The 21,500-nt window shown below is 41.8% G+C and overlaps 2 protein-coding genes across 8 annotated transcripts in view; one reads left to right on the forward strand and one right to left on the reverse strand.

Moving 5' to 3' along the window:
* The window catches only part of SGCE (sarcoglycan, epsilon), a 66,145-nt gene extending 58,077 nt beyond the window's left edge, over positions 1-8,068 (reverse strand). For 2 of the 6 annotated variants that reach the window (XM_012721078.1, XM_012721077.1), the window contains exon 1: positions 7,856-8,057. In XM_012721078.1, the coding sequence (XP_012576532.1) occupies positions 7,856-8,051 (196 nt within the window). In that variant the 5' untranslated portion in view covers positions 8,052-8,057. Of the gene's footprint in view, positions 1-7,855 lie in introns of all 6 variants that reach the window. The other 4 variants (XM_012721080.1, XM_012721079.1, XM_004676694.1 and 1 more) reach the window with 2 other exon arrangements.
* Positions 8,069-8,234: 166 nt separating this feature from the next.
* On the forward strand, positions 8,235-21,052 carry PEG10 (paternally expressed 10). Of its 2 annotated transcripts, none has more exons than NM_001291188.1 (2): positions 8,235-8,453; positions 14,546-21,052. In NM_001291188.1, exons 1-2 carry the CDS (start codon positions 8,449-8,451, stop codon positions 15,774-15,776), a joined length of 1,236 nt encoding a protein of 411 aa, NP_001278117.1. In that variant the 5' UTR covers positions 8,235-8,448; the 3' UTR covers positions 15,777-21,052.
* The last annotated feature ends 448 nt before the right edge of the window (positions 21,053-21,500 follow it).

Consider the following 21,500-nt stretch of genomic DNA (forward strand, 5'->3'; position numbering starts at 1 on the left):
ACTTCCATTGATTCTGACTCCTCCTATCATTACCTCCCTATTACCACCCCAGTCCAGGGAATCCTTTCTATCCTGGATCACTAATGCAGACCCACTAACTGACCTGAGGCAATCTATTCTGACCCCTCCAATCCTTTCACAAAGCAGCCCAATTGCTCTTTTTGAAATCATGTTCTGGTTTAACTCCTCCAGAGACTTCCCATAAGTTTGAGGATAAAGATTATACTCTTTAAAGTGGTCTAACAGGTGCCACAAATTTGCTCCCTGACCTCCAGCCTAGTCTTTCATTTCAGCCTTACTTGACTCCTTCCAGTATGTTATACTTTCCAGGCTCAACCTGCCCCAGGGCCTCCTCAGAGCTTTCATTTCACTACAAATGCACCTTTTCCTTTTTCCCTCACTAACATTTACTGATCTCTCAGACTTGAGTACTTCCTCAGAAAAGCCTTCCTCCAGCCCCTTATCTGGCTAAATTCTGTACTTAAAAATTATCTAGTGTCTGTAGCACTTATTATACATTTGTTGTACAATTATTTGATATATCCTTATCACTGGGACCATGTATTCCTAAGCATCTACCAGGGACTCTCAATGCTAGCCGATAACCCAAAATAAATCAAATCAATGAATAAAAGAGTTATTAGTAAAGCTAACCAGCATTTTCTCTAGCTTTTCGTCATTATCATCAACACCACAGTGAAAATCCTCATACTTTTATCTTTCAGCATTTGCATAACTATATGTGTGAGCTAAACTTCCACAAGTAAAACAACTAAACAAAAAAATACATTTCTAATTTTGATGAAGTATATGTAGCAACCTGTACTGCTTCTATTTCTGCATTGGTCTTTCATTAGAATCAACTCTATAACTATAAAAAAATAAGAACTGCTAAAGGTGCTACATCGATTAACTCCGATTTCATAGAAGAGAAAAAGCCAATGTCATTATGCCGCACCGCAAGAAACACCAATTTGCTAAGAAGGAAGGAAACAAAAAAAACCTTGCGTCTAATTTTTTCTTTTCTCTTACATTCCAAGGTAAAAGATCAACTTTATATCTTTGCCAATGCTGGAGAAACTGGGGAGTAAAATATGTTACTTAACTGCAGTGCAAAAATTAACTGTGATCTCTTTCAAATTCACAATGAGCTCCAAATCTCCATGATAATAAAAGTAGTGACCACCAGATGAATGAGTAAAAAGCTAGAGAATGGGGAAGAATTTACAGCTTTGCTGCCTAACTCCTAAATATTTTTGAAAGGAGCTCTTCACTTGTCAGAAAAGAAAGCCTGCCTTCTGTGTTGCAGCGATACTACAGTGATCTCCCGTGGTACAGGATGCCGGAAAGCTGTTCTAAAAATCTGATCACTCCAAGGCAATTATGTAGAAATGGAGATGTGCAAAAGATGAGTGATTTTAAGGAATAAAATACATTTGAGCCACTACTGTAAAATATTTAATAAAAATTCTACCAAAATGACCCAAGGGGGGGAAAAAAACAAAACAGCAGTTTACCTTTAGTACCACTAATTTTTTCAAGAATATAACATTTAATTATCATGCCAGAAGCTCATGCTCTGAGGCTGCCTATTATTTCTCAAGACAACTTCTTTACATTTTAAAATGTAAACATTGGGGATCATTTACTATAGCCTAGGAGCAGGAGCAAGCATTTGCATTCAAGGAATTGCAAGTAGGCACTCGCAGATCAGGTGAGCGAGCAATGACAAGCCAGAAGCTCATCTTTGAGCTTCTCTCTGGGAAATATGAGCTCAGCCCAGGAACGCCTGTGGCTTCTTCAACAACTGGGACGCAAGCCATGAGAACTTGCCCCGTGTATTATTACAATCCCACAAAAGTGTACGGCATCTTTATAAGAGAAAATAGAGGAAGCTTGTTCAACATTAAAAATATACTTCACACAGTTAAGAGTGCCTGTGTTTCTGACCTAACAATGTGAGCAGAGGAGAAAGTTCTGGTTGTGTGGGGCGGAGGCAAAACTGAAAGAAGCAGAAAAAAGTTGGTTAGAAATGATGACTCAAGAACATTCTCTCTTTCCTTCACATCGCTCCTCAGAGTCCCCCATTATTTTTTTAAGGCTCCAGGGTATAAATAAAAAATAGTTTCTTAGAAGTCGGACACAGTCCACGTTACTTTTTACTGACTCCTCTGAAGTGGAGTCCCATGTACATGTACCCAAATTACTTTGAGCAGTCACATCCTCAAAGTTAGATCTGGCAATCAAAATTAAGATTGCCCTTGACAGCAGCTGTCAAGGGCAGTGTTGTCCTGAACAACAGCCAGAACTGCCCGCTCCCACTTCGCCCCAGACTCCCTCACAATCCACAGCCACTCTGCCCTGGAAGCCTGCTCCCAGGTAGCAAGAACACCAGGATAGGAATAACTCATGGCAGTGAGTTAAAGCCAAGAACTTGCAGGAAAAAAATTAAATATTTTACTTTCTTAACAGATTTTCTTCTTTGAAATGAAATGAGAGGGGAGGAAGAATGTGTTGAACTTTCCTGTTGCAACTATTTTCAGAGATCAACTTGCAACAAACAGAACTATTCTTTTAAGTCAGTTTATCAGAAAAAAGTGTTTTTATCACAAAGTTTTGTTGCCCTACATTAAAAGGTTATCACAGCTTTCAAACTAAATATTCATTGCATCAAAAGTAAATAGGTCTGCTATTTTAAAAGAACAGAATCAGTAAAGATATTAAGTTGATTCCTTTGTTGAGCTGTACTGTTAGAAAGGTCTCGAGTTGAAATCCATCTACCTTTCACCCACTGATGCTAGTTCTGCTTTCCGAAGCAAACAGAAGAGTTTATGTCTACTTTTCCTCTTCAAGCTAAACATTTCCAGACCCTTTGAGGATACTTCCTATGACAAGATTGCCAGACCATGCACCATCCCCACGACTGCTCTGGAAGTTGTCTAATTTGTCAAAGTTTCTCTTTAAATATGACAACCAGAAATGGACACAATCATACAGATGTGGTTAATTAGAGGCGGGCACTATTAATTTTTGTGACATATGGACACTCTGCTATTACCAGAATCCAAACTTGATTTTTTTTTTTTTTGCTACCATATCAGGTTGCTGATTCATATTAATCTTTTTCTTCAAAAACTGCCACCATATCAACTCCTTCTCTACACACCAGTGCATTGTGATGCATTTACTGTCATAAAATGTGTTATTAGTTTCAGCATGGCACAGCAGCTATATAAACCATGCTAACTCTGAATTCTATTCATCTGTAGCCGTTTCCCTTTTTAAATCATCCCTAGACTTTAAAGCAAGCGACTGAATCTCAATCAAAGTCAGTTATAAAGATGTTGATGAGACAACTCAAGTTAAAGGTTTGTGATTTTTTCACCAGGTACCAATCCTGGTCCCAAACACCTGGCTAGTCCCAAGCACCTGGCCGTGATGGTACAGCCAGCCTCATCTTTTTCACAAAGCAGTCTTGTTAATTAGTCTACACATCATCTCACAAAGAAAAGCATCCTGCAGCCCTGACAAATGGTTTGCTAAAGATTAATTTATCCTTCAAAACATTAAAAAAAAAACCTACTCATATTAAAACCACAGCATGTAAAAATATGTGTGCATATGGAACAAAAACTAGGAGGGAGGAATCTATGGAAATGTTTATTCTAGAGTCAGACTAGAGATTGTGTTTTTATTTGATACTCTGTGCCTATAGTTACATTGTTTAAAATGTTTAAGACACTGGGCATTTTGTTTAGAATATTTTGCTTGTAAACAGTGAAACAGTTTTAACAGCACTGAGACTCCTTCTTATCCCGCCAACCTGAGAACCCCAAACAGAAAAACAATCCTTTGAAAAGACTTGTTGATTCTTAGAAACACCAGCAGTTCCTTTTACTGAAATCTTCATTACTGCATTAGGTCTAACATTTCTGGAAATCGGGGAGCCAGCAATATAGAGAAGAGGATCCTGAGTTTAGAAACTCGGAATGATTTTTGCAGATGTGTATATAACTGCCTGTTTGTCCATGTCGGTTTGTCCTTTCGGATTCCATCTCTGCTGAAGAGGCTGGAATGGATTGGGGGGGGGGGGGTTGGGGGGGGAGAAGAGCTTCATGTTAATATTTCTGTGAAGCTCTGAATTAAAACAAAGGTCCAGCCTAAGAATGCCTAGTGGACACATATACCTACATCATCTATACACATAATCCTTTTTACACTAAGTGTAGGAAATAAGATTAAAAAACAATTTGCAGTTTGGGTTTTAGAACAGAGGTAAAGGTGAAGTTTAAGTAAATGGGTCAAATAGAGTAAATTCAGAGAGTAAATGCCATAGTTTGTTATTTTGGAGAAAATGTGACCTAGAAACAACTGCACTTAGAATGCCAAACAATCTGAAAATACTTGATTGAGAATTTTTTTAACAAGTCAAGATTTCCTCACTGCTTCAGCATTTTGTTTAAAGCGTGATTTCCCCGGTAGAAAACCAGTGTCAGACGCTGGATACATGATAGCTTGATCTCTTTGAGATTGTCCTTTACCAGTTTTCTCTGGTGTTGTCCCTATTTTCTATGTATGAGGGAAAGGTGAAAATTCCACTTCGCTTAGAAGTACAATTTATACACCATACTGGAAATTAACCTAAAGTTATTATGTTGATCAACACTTTTTAGAATTATGACAAACTTTAAAAATGAATAAAATGATCAAATACTAAGTTAAGTTACTACCTATTTGACAACTGAAAATTTTACTTTGCTCAGAAATAAATTTTCCCTACCATACTCAAAGTTAAGTCAAATGGGTGGGTAAATTAGCAAAGCAAATTCAGAGGTATACAGCAAGATGTCATAAAAATAGATAAAATGTCCAACTAGCAAATCCAGTTGTTACTTGATAACTAAAAATCTTACTTTGCTTAGAAATAATTTCCCCTTCCATATCAGAAGTTAAGCCAAATACATGCAGTAAATAAGCAAGTTCAGAGAGGCACAGGAAATTGTCCTTAAAAATGGATTCAGTACACAACTAAAAAGTCCACTTATTTACCAACAGAAAAATCCACTTTGTTTAGAAATATAATTTTCCCATTATTCTAGAAATTAAGCTAAATACATGAAATATTCAGATTCATAGCATACATAGCAAACTCATAAAATAGGTAACTTGACCAAATAGAAAGTCTAGTTACTATTTAACAGGTGAAAATCCCACTTTGCTTTAAAATAGCATTTTCCCACCACATCAACAGATTCATAGAGTCAAGGCATATTCTTATAAAAATGATTAAAATGTGTAAATATAATTCCTGTTTATTATTTGACAAAATATATAATGCCCATTTGCACTTATCTTACTTTGCATATAACTTTGTGCAAAATGGCTACGAAATAATACTGGGAAAAAAATATCTGAGAAAAATCCAAAATTTACTTTAAAATGTAAATTTTACATTTATTTGTAAATACAAAATAGCAAAAAAGTGTTTGAAATCCTTATCTATTAAAGTTTGGGGTAGTCTGCAATGGCTTGTGGTTTTAGTTAACACAAAAATGCTATATTTTGCTTGATTTATAATACTGTTTTAGATAAACATTTTTACCTAAACTACTTACCTTCCCCACCCCCTTAGGAGATAATGTTTTGAGATAAGTAAATTTTTTTCATGTGTTGGAATAAAAAGACACATGGAGTTACACAAAAATCATAAGCAATAATGTGCTAGAATAGATATGCACTAATTCTCTAGTTTTTAAATATGTACTAAGGTTGTTCATTTAAATTTTTAATTAGGAAAAGTCACTAATAGTAGATCCCTTATGAAAAAAACTCTGCAAACAATGTTATTTAGCCTTTCCTTGGAAGGAAATTAATTTGAACCCATTTTTAACTGGGTTCAAAAACTTATAAACATGCCACTAGGCATGTTTATTACTAGGTCTATCTATATGCATGAAGCAATTCTAAACAAGCAAATTCCATATGGTTAACTGGAGTCATCTTGGAATAAATTGTTACAGGTGGTCTTGATTTTCTTTTTTTTTCCCCCCAGCTTTCTTAAGTTTTCCTCCTGAATTTGTACAAACAATTGGGAGTGCTATTATAAAAATAACACTTATTTACAAAGAAAAATTCTGATTAACATTTTGAAATAAAACATCAAATTGAATCAAACTTGCTCAAAGTTAAAAAGTCAAGGAATAGATATTTAAACTTAATTTTCTATCTATACTGGTCTTCTAACTCATTTTTTAGAAAGGGAATGTTTATCAATAACAAATAGGTAATTTCTCAGGATGAAAAAGCAGGCTAAGAATTTAAGAGACTGGCCATCACAAGAACAAACGTAAGAAATTCTAAAACTCTCCTATCTTGCAGAAAAGAGTGAATATCCTAAAGATTTAAAGACACTTTTAAAACGTGAAATTGTTTTCACCCAACTTCCTAGAAAAACATCTTTCGCTGTTGGAAATCTGCATTTGATTCATATTTCTGATGGTCAACATCTTATTTCTGATTAAAAAAAAAAAGGGTAAAATCTTAGTCACTGTGCTATAGTTTCGTTTATTCCTAGAAAGGCTTGCTTTAAGTACAATCCCTGAAACCCCTGTCATCTACAGTAGGTCAAATTCTTATTTCTTCTTTAACTATAAAATCATCTTAGCAATGTTATTAAAACTGCTCAACTTTAACCTTCAGATACTAATGTGTTTCACCCGTGTTTCAGGAATCTCATACAGCTGTAGACAATTTGGTTCTTCATTTATACCTAAACTTCTTTTACAAATATTATCAACAGATTCAGTTTTCTCAGTGCCTAACATTTGGGAGCTAAAAATTAAATCCCTGTTAAGGGTTTTTAGGAGTTTTGTTTGTTTGTTTGCTTGAAGAATCCTTCCTCAACCATATTTTTGAGTTTTGCAACTCATTGCTAATGCCTCTAACCTAAAATACACACATAAATATTTGTGGCTGAATCTTGGCAACATGTTAAAATGATTAAATGTGCAGTTACCTTAACTAAAAGTATGCATTCACCCCACAAGATTTAGCGTTGCAGGGAGAGCTAATGTCTGCATAAACCTAATCACCACCAAAAAGCCATAGCTGGGAGCCTCCTTAGCTCACCAAGTTCATTGGAGGCATCCACAGCTGCTTTTGAATGTTTTGCTTTCTCGAAATATTGCACTCGGTGGGTCATACGGTGCTGTTTGCGGAGTTCTGGCACCCGGCAGGGAGAAGCTTGACCTGAATGCCCTGTTTAGCTCCTAGCATTTCATGATTCTGCTTCCCTCCTCCGCAAAACGTAAGAAAACTGGGATTTCCGCTGCCCAGAAATGCACTTTAAAGAATAAGGGGAGAACAGGGGTTTCAAACGTACATTTTAATGTTCTCCCTGATAGGTTTCAAGGAAAGGAGAAAAGACATGTTTGCGTAGAGTGGACGCAGTTTCCTAAGGGTCCAGGGGCCGCAGAACCCTAATCTTAGATAACGGCAGCCCCCCCACCCCCAATGGGCAATAACCCCTAGCTTTTTGCAGCAGAAACCGGAGCTAAAGGGATGTGGGGGGCTTTGAATTGGTTAAAAAAAAACTGGGGATGGAATTTCTGCGTGTTCTGGACAGGGAGGGGCCGCCGGGGCGCATTGAAAAAAAGGCCAGGGGTCAAGCTTGGGAGGCACTGAGCACAGGGAGTGAGGTGCCCCATGTCCCGAGGGAGGGGTGCAATGGGGATGAGGCTGGCAAGGGGGGCTCATGCCCAGAAAATGTGCCCAGCTATCCAAAATCCAAGGCGGGGGGATGGGGAGGCGACGGCCTGTTGGCCCCAGGACCTCCCGTCGCGCGAAGACCACTAACCTGTCAGCCAGAAGGTGCCAGTGGTTGCGGGGCTCATCCTGCGTGTCCCCCGACCCCGTCCCGTCCAAGCACAAGGGTGTCCCAGCTCCCACCAGCGGGGCAATTGCATTCTTGGCCTGCCTAGGCCAGCCGTCCTCGATTCTCCCTCCCCTCCCTTTCTTCTTTCCTCCCAGCTTGGCCAGTTCAGCATCAGCATCCTGCACCCCCTCCTTATTCCCGTACTCCCTCTAGTGGCAGACTGATGTAGCATAGCCATCGCCCCCCCATCCCCCCCTACTCAACTCCCCCCCTCCGCCCCCCTAACCCGCGGAGCACGCTGGGATTTGGCGCCCCCCTCCTCTGTTCAGCCTATATAAGGCTCCCAGTCGGCGCTCCGGGTACACGCGCTTCAACTTCGGTTGGTGTGTGTCGAAGAAACCTGACTGAGCCCTCGGGAGAACAGCGGAGAGGGTCCACCGAGCCTCGCGAAAGGTCCGCTGAGCGGGCTCGCCCCGGAGCCACTCCGGGCTGCGAAGCACCCAGCGGAACCCACGCCTGGCAGGTGTGGGACCCGGTCCTTCCTATCTTCGCAGAGGAGTCCACGCGTGGTGAGTATGCGGTGAGGATGTTTTTCTTCTTAAGATTACATTCATTCCCTGTTATTGGGATCTGTGGGAGATGGAGTAGTGCCCCTGAATGTCTCCACATAAACCTTGTCACGCCTTTACTGGCTGTTCCCCAAAACAGAGTGGAGACGCCAAGCCTTCAGGGCTTTGATTTCTAGGACCCAATTCTGGAGATACTGGCTGTAGACAGACATGAGCTGCGGACAAACATGAGCTGCAGACCGACTTGAGCTACAGACCGACTTGCAATTTGCTCTTCAAATGAGCTATAAAGTGATATGCGCTACAAACTAATTGGCGCTTCAATGCGCTACAAACGGATAACGCTTCAAATGTGCTATGAACTGATGGGCGCTTCAATGTGGTAGGAACTAATAAGCGCTTCAAATGCGCTGCAAACTGATGGGCGCTTCAATGCGCTACAAACTGATGGGCACTTTAGCTGGCGCTACTAACCAGTTTAAGCTGCAGCTGTACACGAACTGCAGACCAACCGCTGATTTGCGCTCTAAATGAGCTACAAAATCTAAACTGCAGGGGATTAATGCTGCAAAAATGCGTACGATTAGCACTACAGCAGCGCTTCATTGCACTACCAAGCACAGGAACTGCAGAGGTCCATGAGCTGCAGACCAATTTACTACACCTAAAATGCACTACAAAGTAATAACAGCTGCAGAGGTACATAAACTGCACTGTTTTGCGCCACAAATATACCAACTGTAGAGAAACGAGCTGCAAAGTAAGCTTACTCTGTCGTTTTTAGAGGGAGACCCCACCCTTTGTCTCTAACACACCTTTTGGAATGGCTCCCACTATATTTTTCTGCAGGACGGTTCTCTGCATGATGGTGCTGTTAGACAAAATGGAGCCCCGGGCAAAAATTAGTGTTTAACATTCTACCCACACCATTTCTGCTATTGCAATAGAGCGGAGGGGCGCTGATTTAGTGTAAAAAGGAATTTTTGGCGTTGGCAGAACTGCTGCCTTGCTAGTTGTGCTTGATTGAGTGGCAGTGTAGTAGTGGTGGCGCGAATTGGCATCCAGCAACAGTTTGTGGAAGCTGTTGGTTTGCCTTGTATGGGGGTGGGGGGAAGATTGGATCTGGAGGTGATTGCTCTCGTTGCACGAAATGAATCTGCTGTTGGAGACTGGTGGGAGGGGTTTGGGGAGGGGGGATCCTGGGAGAGGTTGCAGCCAGTCTCAGGCCTGCCCCGCCCATTCTAGCGCGCCCTCTCTGCAGTATCTGCTAAGAGCCGCCTTAGCGCCTCCCAGCGCCTACTCAAAGCGCGCCTCCTCGGCCCCGCGCCTACTCGGAGCGCGCCTTCTAGACCCGCCCCCCAGACCCCGCCTCCTCAGATGGGGGCTCCCCTCAAACCCCATGTCACCCGACCCGCCTCTTCTGAGGCTGCTCACCCAAACCTTCACCTTTCCCCAGTCAGTCTCCTCTGAGGTGGCTTGCCCAGACCCCCTCTTGTCCCCAACCCCGCCTCTTATGAGGTGGCCTACCCAGACCCCGCCTCACCATAGCTTGGCCCCTCCCTGAGCCCGCCTCCTCCTCTGAGGTGGCTCACAGCCCCGCCTCCCCCAGAGCCCCCTGCGCCTGCGCAGTGCGAGCCCCTCCACCCCCCCACCACCACCACGGCCCACCTCCTCTGAGCTTGCGTGCCTTCAAGGTCTGAGCCTGGCTGTACAGCCCCGCCTTCCTGCGGTTTCTTTTCTGCGTCGTGCGTCGTTTTTGTTTTTTATCCACTAGTATATAATAAACATAAGAATAATAAATAAGAATATTAATAATAGTAATTATCCCTAACATTTGAACACTTTTTACAGGCGCTTTGCATATTAAAACAACATAACCCCACAATTTAAACTGATGGTGGGTTATCAATAGTGCTTCTAAACTAAAAGGCTGGCACTTTTAAGAGCAGTACAGCCACATGTTTCACTACAAGTGAATAAAAATACTTTAACATTTAAGGTTTTTTTTGTTTGGCTTGGGATTGTTGTTTTGAGACACTAGTAGACCTATGTGGCGAATCTTGCTGAAAGTGGATACAAAATAAAATGGAAACAAAATATGAACAACTTGAGTTGTGTTTCGGAGGAGTTGGGAGTGGATTATAGGTGCGATGGGCTTGGATTTTGAGCAGTATGAGGCATTTATCTGTGTACTTCTAATGCTGGTCGGTTTTTTTTTTCCCCCTTGGAACTCTAGGGGATTGGCCCTGGCTAACTTTCCTACATATTTATTAATTGTGCCTGGCACATGATAGGCATTCATTAAATATGTGTTAAATGGTCAAAATAAATTGGTTTGTTCATTGTCTTCGTGGTCTCTAAGGGAGTTTTTTGGCTTCTTGCTCCTGGTACCTTCCTTTGGTGTTTCGTTGTCCTGGATTAGCCAAAGCATCTTTACCTTCTCTCACCAGTAACAGACTTTTTAAAAAAGAAATGAGAAGAAAGCATGCCATTTTAAACTCCAATAATGCAAGCTGTAATTATACAAATTAATTTTAAAATACTCAAAATAATTAGCTTACTTAAAGCAAAAGCTAATTATTTAAATTTGTAGCTTGTATGTTATTGAATGGTACCTGTTAATTTTAAATTCATGTAAGGTAATTATATTACTAAATATGGATTATAAAAGAAATGTGTGCCTTTCAGCCAGAAAGATGTACCATGTTTAAGTTTCTAATAAATGAAGAAATTAAAAACCTGGTTCTACATATTATAAACAATGAATCAGAACCTGGGGGGGGGCGGCACTGGAGTTTTTATGTTCCAGGTATCTCACACCACACCAAACAAGTATATACAATCTGTGATGGCATAATTACAGCTTTCAGTAATTGGGTATTTTGACCCTGCTCTCCACCCCCCCACCCCACCCCCCTTCAGCTCCTCTTTAGGGGAAGGGGGGTGTAAGTAATAATAGTTTAGTAAGGGACCTTTTGCCTACCTTCCATCCTGTCTCCCTTCTCTTTAGAAATTCTGTGCCTGTACTTAAAAAGAGATTCAAAACAATGGTAAAATTGTGCATATTATTAGAACTTATGTCTCATAAACAGTACTAAAAAAGAAAGTTGGGCATTTAAAATGTCAAGCAATTAAGAGTTGCTTAATAGATTGTCATTTCTTACTAGGATGTTTAAGATGAGCTGAGTTTTGGTTACTTAGCTCTTTGGTGTGTTGGAGAATAGAGCATTTTAAAAGTCATTGTGGAGAGTCATAATTAAAAGTCTTCTTTAGTTATGTAATTAATCAAATGTATTTAATTTCTAAACTCACTAACTGTGAACTCTTTTTCATATGTACAGGTGGCATCTGTCCCAGGTGGCTTGGCGCTGTTTTATGTTGTGTGTCCTTTCAGGTGTCAAGAATAGGGTATCTTGACCCTGCTCTCCCCAGTCCAGCTCCCCTTAGGGGGAGTGTAAGTAATAATAGTTCTGTAATTTAAATTAAGTCGTAGAACTTCTGTTTTCACTTTAACTGGAGCCCTATTTGCTGTTTCAGTATCTAAACTTTTCTTATACTTAACCTGCCTGTCCACTAATGGTCACTGCCTGTCACTTTTAATGCTTGAACTATTCTGCTCTGGGCTATTATCTTTTTTAGGATTTAAGAGTCCTAAACTAAAACTCCATGGATAGGTACCTGAGGCCTGACAGTAGTAAAAGTCAGGGGCTTCAAACTGATGCCCTTGCGGGCCAAATCAGGTACTGGATTTGTTTGACCAGACCTGGGTTAAGTTTATTTAAGTGGCTCTCTTTTGGGCAGGGGGCTGCATCCCCAAATTACATAGCTGCTGCCCCTCCCTATGCTATCACCTCCTCCCTCTTCTCACTTTACATACCTTCTTGACTACCAAAAAGCATTTGAATTTTAAATCTTTATTGATCTTCTCTTTCCCTAAACAATATAGTGATTATTTGCTGGTTTCCTAATTTATTGTTATTTCTGTCCCAAATTGCATTTTGCAGATGTTAAAACCATCAGGCCTGGTCCCTAATCCAGCCCACTCCAGTGACTGTGATTGACCTTCCTGACCTGAGTCAGGCTGCGCCAGGCCACGCTGTGAATGCCTTGTGAGAGGTCTTGAAAGTATGTTTTGAAAGTATTCATGTCTAGATGACAGAAGTGGCACCTGAGTCACCTGACCTGTGCTTATTAGTTGTTTTTTAATGGGATGTTAAACTCTTAATGAATAAAAAGTGCATTGTTTGACCTTATATTGTGTCATCAATAGAGTTATCTGACTTGGAAATGAAACTGAATGTTAATTGTCTTCTAATTTGTTTACTAAGTGTGAATATTTTATCATGAATGTCAAATGCTCATTGCTTTAATGGCCTAATTTATTAAAATAATTAAATAGCAGGTTAAAATTTTTAAATGGCACAGTGTTTCAGTCCCTTAAGGACTATGCTTGCCATGAGGCCATTTCAGCAGTGCAGGGCATAATGAAGGTTGGGGGCGGGAGGGGGGAAGAGAGGGGGGGAGTAGAGGGGAGGGACCTATGAGATTAGGTGAGGGGTTTTACAGCTTCATGTTTGGTTTCCACCACCCCCTTTTTTTCTTTTGTCCTATTTTTGAAACATTAGTTGTCTTTCACCTTTCTTAATAACATTTTTTGTTTGTGGTTTTATTTTATGTAATTAATTTGGGGTCAGTTTTTGCCTTAATGGGTTAGGAAGGAATATTTGGCCTGGAATGCCAAGTTAAAATTTAGTAAGTAGGCAGTCTGGCTGCTTAATGTATTATGTTCTTAAACTTTTGAGCACTTTCCTAGAGTTTTCCAAATATGAAAATTAGAAAGTCATTAAAAAATTATTGAAAACTTAAAATAAGTTTCTCTAAAAGTATTTAACCCTGTTTTCAGGGAGCACAGTAGCAGAGAGGTGCTATGTGATAATTTCTTATACATAAGATTTATTGTCATCAAACTTAAAATTAAAACATTTAACAATGCTCCACCCCCACACACACCACTCCACTTACCCCCAAGGGTGTAGCCCTCTCCTACCTTAATGTTACAAATTTTGGCATTGGGCAGTTCTAAAAACAATCTGACCTTTAAAACAAATGATGCCCTGAATTTGTTTAACCCATACTATATATATATATATATATATATATTTTAATATTTAAATAACTTTAGATGGGACATGCACATCCAGGGTGCAATAATTGCAGCCCCTCCCCCATTTTAATCCTCATGTCTGCAAAGAAACCTGTGTTTTCTTTTTCATAATTTAATAATACCAAGCAATACATTTACTGTGTGCTTAACTTGCATTATTTAATTAAATCCTCATTATAGTTTGAGGTATACTTATTACTAGGCTTCTTAAAATGTTCTGTTTTATAAACCAGCTATTCCTAGAAAGCATTAATGAACATTTGTTGATTGCATAATGAGAGAAATTGATACACACATGTTGCTATTCAGTGCCATTTCTGTCCCACAGAGAGTTCTTTTTGGGAAATCCAACTGTGGTCAGCAAAGTGATTTAGACAACCCTGTGGTTTTTGTGGTTATTGTTTGTTTTGATAACTAGTTAACATTCTATGTGGGGTGGATCTGGATGGTGACAGCTGGCTGGTGTGCCCAACTCCCCCTAGAGTTCTGATTTTCATGTAATTTCTTTAATCACAGTTGACCACTTCGCTGTTTGTTTTTTTTTTGTATTTTTAACTGGTTATCTCTCTTTGTCTTGAAAGTTTCTTGCCCTGCTCCCTTAGATACAAAACTACTTGTTTGTGAAGTGTTACAGTCAGTGAAGTTAGCGGTGCTGTTTGTGTACTTATGTATTATTGGGTCAAAATGAGCAGGTGACTTTTGAGTGGAATAGGTCATCTGAACATTAAAAAAAATTTTTTTCTTGCAGGGGTTTTCTTACTATAAAAAAAGTAGAGAAAAATTACTTCGAATACTTTAAATATTAATGTATTTGAAAGTATAGGTATTTTAAATGCTAATGTATTTAAGGTATGTTAGTTGATAGTTTTAAGTGCCAAAATTTGTATTGTGCTGCTTTGAAAGTATAAATTAAATGTATGCTTTTATCCTCATTTACAGAAACAAAAAGCTTTTGAAAACAAAGAGAAGAAGGGGTGGAAGAGGAGGCCAGGATCCAGGCCTCCATCCCCACAGGAGTGAAGCTACATCCGGGAGGACTCCTCCCATCCCAACCGTCACCCTGGGGCCCGACTGCCCACCACCTCCTCCTCCTCCTCCCCCCAACGATCCCAACACCCCATCCTCCTCTGCCTCCTCCTCCTCTGGAGCATCCTCCTCACGCAGTGGCCAAAGGGGCCAGTACAATCCCAACCTGGCAGAACGCAGGCGGGACGATCTCTCTGAAGAGATCAACAACCTGAGAGAGAAGGTCATGAAGCAGTCCGAGGAGAACAACAACCTGCAGAACCAGGTGCAAAAGCTGACAGAGGAGAACACCTCCCTTCGGGAGCAAGTGGAACCTGCCCCTGAGGAAGAGGAGGATGACATCGAGCTCTGTGGTGCTGCAGCGGCTGCTGCCCCACCCACTCCCATCGAGGAAGAGTGCCCAGATGACCTTCCAGAGAAGTTTGATGGCAACCCAGACATGCTGGTTCCATTCATGGCCCAGTGCCAGCTCTTCATGGAAAAGAGCACCCGAGATTTCTCTGTCGATCGCGTCCGAGTCTGCTTCGTGACAAGCATGATGACTGGTCGTGCTGCTCGCTGGGCCTCAGCCAAACTGGAACGATCCCACTACCTGATGCACAACTACCCAGCCTTCATGACTGAAATGAAGCACGTCTTCGAAGACCCTCAGAGGCGAGAGGCCGCCAAGCGCAAGATCCGACGTCTGCGCCAGGGCATGGGGTCAGTCGTGGACTATTCCAATGCTTTCCAGATGATTGCCCAGGACCTGGATTGGAATGAGCCTGCGCTGATTGACCAGTACCATGAGGGCCTCAGCGACCACATTCAGGCAGAGCTGTCCCGCCTCGAAGTTGCCAAGTCGCTGTCAGCACTGATTGGCCAGTGCATCCACATTGAGAGAAGGCTGGCCCGGGCCGCCGCAGCTCGCAAGCCACGCTCCCCACCCCGTGCGCTGGTGTTGCCTCACATCACAAGCCACCACCAGATAGATCCAACTGAGCCGGTGGGAGGTGCCCGCATGCGGCTGACCCAGGAAGAAAAAGAAAGACGCAGAAAGCTGAACCTTTGCCTCTACTGTGGGAATGGAGGTCACTACGCCGACAACTGTCCTGCCAAGGCCTCAAAGGCTTCGCCGGCGGGAAACTCCCCGGCCCCGCTGTAGAGGGACCTTCAGCGACCGGGCCAGAAATAATAAGGTCCCCACAAGATGATGCTTCATCTCCACACTTGCAAGTGATGCTCCAGATTCATCTTCCGGGCAGACACACCCTGTTCGTCCGAGCCATGATAGATTCTGGTGCTTCTGGCAACTTCATTGATCACGAATATGTTGCCCAAAATGGAATTCCACTAAGAGTCAAGGACTGGCCAATACTTGTGGAAGCGATTGATGGACGTCCCATAGCATCGGGCCCAGTTGTCCATGAAACCCATGACCTGATCGTTGACCTGGGAGATCACCGTGAGGTGCTGTCATTCGATGTGACTCAGTCTCCGTTCTTCCCTGTCGTCCTGGGGGTGCGCTGGCTGAGCACACACGATCCCAACATCACCTGGAGCACCCGATCGATTGTCTTCGATTCTGAATATTGCCGATACCACTGCCGGATGTATTCTCCAATACCACCGCCGCTCCCACCACCAGCACAGCCATCCTTTTACTATCCAGTAGATGGATACAGAGTTTACCAACCAGTGAGGTATTATTATGTCCAGAATGTGTACACTCCAGTGGATGAACACGTCTACCCAGATCACCGCCTGGTGGACCCAAACATAGAAATGATACCTGGAGCACACAGTATTCCCAGCGGGCATGTATACTCACTGTCCGAACCAGAAATGGCGGCTCTGCGAGATTTTGTGGCCAGAAATGTGAAAGATGGGCTGATTACTCCCACAATTGCGCCTAATGGGGCCCAGGTGCTCCAAGTGAAGAGAGGATGGAAACTGCAAGTTTCTTATGATTGCCGAGCTCCCAATAATTTCACGATCCAGAATCAGTATCCTCGACTCTCTATTCCAAACTTGGATGATCAAGCCCACCTGGCGACGTACGCTGAATACGTACCTCAAGTACCTGGATACCAAACGTACCCCGCTTACGCCACCTACCCGACCTACCCGGTAGGATTCGCGTGGTACCCAGTGGGACGAGATGGACATGGACGCTCGCTCTATGTCCCTGTGATGATCACTTGGAATCCGCATTGGTACCGCCAGCCTCCTGTACCCCAGTATCCGCCTCCTCAGCCGCCACCACCTCCGCCGCCGCCACCCCCACCCCCATCTTACAGCACCATGTAAATACCTGTCATGTCCTTCTGGATCTCCGCCCTCAAAACTGATTCCTGCTCAGCTTCTCAATCAGTGACTGTGTGCTAAACTGGACTACTGCCTCTTCAGGCCAGCCCAAGGCACAGCCTCTCTGAAATGGCTACTGAAGGTCAAGGCCACCCGGGACTAGCACACACCCCTAAAGTACCAAACCCTATCCTGGGAGCCACAGAGTACTTACCAACAAATTCTCTCTCAGTTTTCCAACCTGACTGCCATTCTCAAATTTGGAAAGTTTACTTTCCATTGATGTTTTACCTGCTGAAACCTCTGTCACCATCTGAATTATTGGCTGCCAGATTCTTCCTTTAATAATTATAGAGAAGCTGATACAAACACAGGAGATGCTGTTTTCTTTAAGGAGGGGGAGTCAAGGAGGAGGAGGACATGACTTTTCTTGCAGTTTCGGTACTCTCTCTACATCACTGGAGGACCGACGCCTTATTTAGGAAGCCAAAATTATTGGTGCAGTGTGAAATGGCTTCCGTGATCTTTTTGCTGCACCCTTAGAAACTTCACCATCTTCAAACTCCACTTTCATGGTTCCGTTAATTCTCAAGGAGCAGCAACTCGACCGGTTCTCCCAGGAGCAGACAGAACCCCTGCAACAGAAACACCTCAGGCCTGAGTAGGAAGTGCCCTCTCAGACGGACTCTTGCATGTTAAGAGTGTGCCTTCACATCCTGGTGCAAATCACATGTACCCAAGAACTCTGGCTTTATCACAACACCTTACCATCATCATGCCAGCTGTGGCGTCCACAAAATGTTAAACCTGGTAACCAGAGACTATTGGTGGCCCCAGGTGTGTTAGATGTTTGTGAAATGTGACCACTTCTCAGTCACGTATGAGGGCTAACTAGCAAATAGAAAGACTCCTAAGTCCTGTACCCAACTCTTTAATGAAACTCTGAATTAATGTGATCAACTTGTGCTGATACGTCAGAAGAATCTCGACGGGTGTTAGTTGGTTACGAAAGCATCACCGGAAGTCTTGGAAGCATCTATCCATGTCTCTGCCTCCATATGTATCTGGGCATTTCATCACCAGTCCCCTCACTAGACTGAGCATTAAGATGCTTAATGGAGGGGAAAAGATTTTAGCACCCAGACCCACACTCCTATGCCTGGGAGGGATGTCTTGGAAGAAGAGGAATTGGGGGCACTGGACATGTATCCACTTAAAAAGGATCAGAGTTTGCATCATAGAAAGGGGTCTCCCTACAAGGGGATGGAGCCAACAGTCTGCCAATGAGTGGAAGGCCTTAGAAAGCAACTCAAGTGACTCTAAGCAGCAGACAACACAAGAGTTGTCCTCAATCCAGTGACATCGGCTGATGTCTCCTGGAGGCTTTGTGCCAACCTGGGACTGCCTGACTTCCTTTCGCCTGGTCCCTTGCTACTACCTTGACTTGTTTGTCTAACCTCTCTCTTTCTGTTTAATTCTTTACTACTGCCATTAACCCTCCTGCAGGATTTGTGTCACCCTTCCTGCCTGGTTGCTGAGACTCCATTTGGCTGCCAAGCACCAAGAAGAAAGAGGAGGGCTTCGTGGAGCCTGAGTTTCAACACACCCGTCTCCAGTTTCCAAAACAGTTTGAGCAGTAGAAAACAACATGGCTTTTATTTCAGATTACCTGTCACGAAGAGGAGTCCAATGGTGAAGTTTCATTTCATCAACATCATCTTTCACATATTCACTATTACCCACCCTTATTGCATGTTATAATACTTAAAAGTTTTAGTTGTAGGTTAGTCATGTCCTTTAACAGTGTTTTAAGTGGTGACTCTGCTTTCAAAATTAATTTCCATTGAATTGCAAAGTATTACCCGATTCTTAGAGTTAAGCTAATTAAAAATGATAAGTGATTTAGTGAAAAATACTTCTTTACTGTGAACTTCTCTTACAACACTGTGAATGAGAGGCTCTTCGAAACTGGAGTATTTGCGTAATAGCCCGTCCTGTTCATCTCAATCTATTTTAAACTATGTAATTACGTGTTATTAATTGGGAATTTTAAAACCACACAACAGGATACACAAATTCAAAAAGTCTCCTGATTGGAAGACTCCTGATTGGCTATTTTAATCCAAACAACTTTACTTCTTTTATTTTTTCAATGGAATGTGAAAGCTTGTCAGTCACTCAATGTGTTTTAGAGTAATTACTTTTAAAATGGTGCATTTGTGCTTCTGGACTATTTTGAAGCGTCACTTCAGTTTACCTCAATATCAATCCATTCTCCATTTATTTGAATTCGAGTTGTTCTATGTGAATCTTAACAATTGTCAATTGATCTTCAAGCTGCAGCAGGCCTAGAAATGGGTCAGTCTGCAGCCCCAGCATGGGCACACGGACATTTGCCATCACTGCAAGCAAAGATCTGAAGAAGTTGAACAGCGACGGCAACAGCAGTCAACAGCAGTCAGGGAGAGCATGGTGGTGTGGGTTAACAACTCATGGATGACGTCCCTGACATGTTTGGTTCATTAGTAAAAGCTTGTGAAAGACTTTGGCAGTGTGTACTATGCGCTATTACTATATATACTATCTATAAATGTAGATGTTAAGGATAAGTAATCTCAAATATATTCTATAGTATAAAATTTTGTAAGTTTCCTTTTACTCAATCACTTTAATTTGTTAAGTTTCCTTTCAATCGTTGATTTTTTTTTTGTTAAGTTTCCTTTTGTTCAGTTGATTTATTTTGTTGCTGTTGATCAATTTAATTGGACACTTTAAATTTTTTTGGCATTTTCCATTAAAAATGCCTTTATTCATATGAAAAGGAAAAGCTAAGTAATGACATAGCTTGAGAAGTTTAAAAGGGAGCAAAATAAAAATGTAGAAGAGATAAACCAAAACATCAGAATTTCAAGCAGAGCCAATAGTTCATTAAAACAAATTGGCAAAACTGATGGGCTTTGGCTCAAATTTGCAGTTCATTAGGAAAAAATTAGGAAGAGGTGAGCTCCCATTGTCAGGCGAATCTGGAGAGAAATATTGAAGGTCATCATCCAGGGAAATGGAAACAGGAAGTTTATACTCATTTCTGAAGGGTCAATTTAGTTTGATCAATGAGGTATTTGTATGGGAAGATGGATTATTAGTTGGTGAACTTGAAGGTGCACATATTAAGAGGGGCCCATCTTTATAGTGCAGTCTGGATTTCTGTTTAAGTTTGCAGATACCTCTTGGACGCCTAAATTGATCTGGTGTCATCTGCCACAGACATTGAACATCAGATACGATACCAAGATTGGCAACAGAGGACACTCTGCTGGAAAGACCTGGGCAGAAGTGAAGGACCACCCGCAGAGATGGCAAGTCTGTGAGAACCACGCTACATTTTCATCTCAAGAAAGAATTACATCTGGTGGGACTGAAAGTTCTTTGTTGTGTCAGACTGTAGAATGTGATCAGATTGGTCTGTGGAAAGTTTCATTATTTTTATTTCTTTATGTAATCATTTAAGTAATAGGGGGTATATATAATCATAAGTATTTTAGGATGGGAGGGGCTGTGAAGTAATCTTAAGTGGGAGGGATTAGTTAAAAAGTTAGCATGCTATCTATTAGATATCTCTCTAAGTGGACACGTGTACTTACTTGTATCCTTTCACCCTAATTACTACCCCAAAAAATTTCCAATAAACTTGGAAGGAACTGCAGGGAGGTCAACCTGTTTAGGGAGAATTGGACATGGATAAAACTGTAGTGGGAGACAGTTCAAAAGTGATTGGATAAATAATTATACAGAGGCTCTTTGCCCTGGACATTTTCCAGCGATTAAAAATATGAGCAAAGCCCTTAAGCGAGTTACGGATGCCCTTTGAGAAATTGTTATTGGGATAGAATTGATAATGATGGTAAATATTCATGGAAGTACAGGAAAGTGATGGATAAGAACCCATGTTTGTACCCCTGTCAGTAGCCCTTCTCTTTACCTCTCCCTCTTCCCTACCCTTCACCCACCTCCCTACCCTACCCCACCCCATTATATTGCTGTATTCTCTTTACTCTGTATTTCTCTCTATTACTAATACTGTATTGATGTTATAATAAAAATTCAACTAATAAAGATTTAGTGGTTAAGTGCAAACTGTGTCTTGATCATTTTAGCGTCTGCTGACATCAAGGGAACTGGGGGAGAGGAGAGGGGAGGAGGAAGGAAAGTGTAGAGGGGAGTGGGATAGTGGGGTGGGGGAGGGAAAGCATAGTAGGGATTTGTGGGTTATGGGAGGGGAGGTAGAAGGAAGGTGGAGTGGGGGGAGTGGGAGGGAGAAGGAATGAAAAAAGCTGGAAGGTGGGCAGAAAAATTAAGGGAGTGGTGGGGTGGAGGGAAGTGTGGGGGTTAGTTTAGGGAAAGGGGATGGGAAAGGTGGGGTGGGTGATAAATTTTGAAGGGGGGGGAGGTGGTGTAGAAAACACATCAAGTAACCCAGTTTCAAGTATAAACTCAGATAATCCCAGGAAATAAATAATGACATTTTAGCTGCAAAACTTTTACATAAATGTCATATAATTGAGACTTCATTGGCATAATACAG

Source organism: Condylura cristata, unplaced genomic scaffold (genome assembly GCF_000260355.1).
Source record: "Condylura cristata isolate star-nosed mole 26May11 unplaced genomic scaffold, ConCri1.0 scaffold00005, whole genome shotgun sequence".
Taxonomy (NCBI): domain Eukaryota; kingdom Metazoa; phylum Chordata; class Mammalia; order Eulipotyphla; family Talpidae; genus Condylura; species Condylura cristata.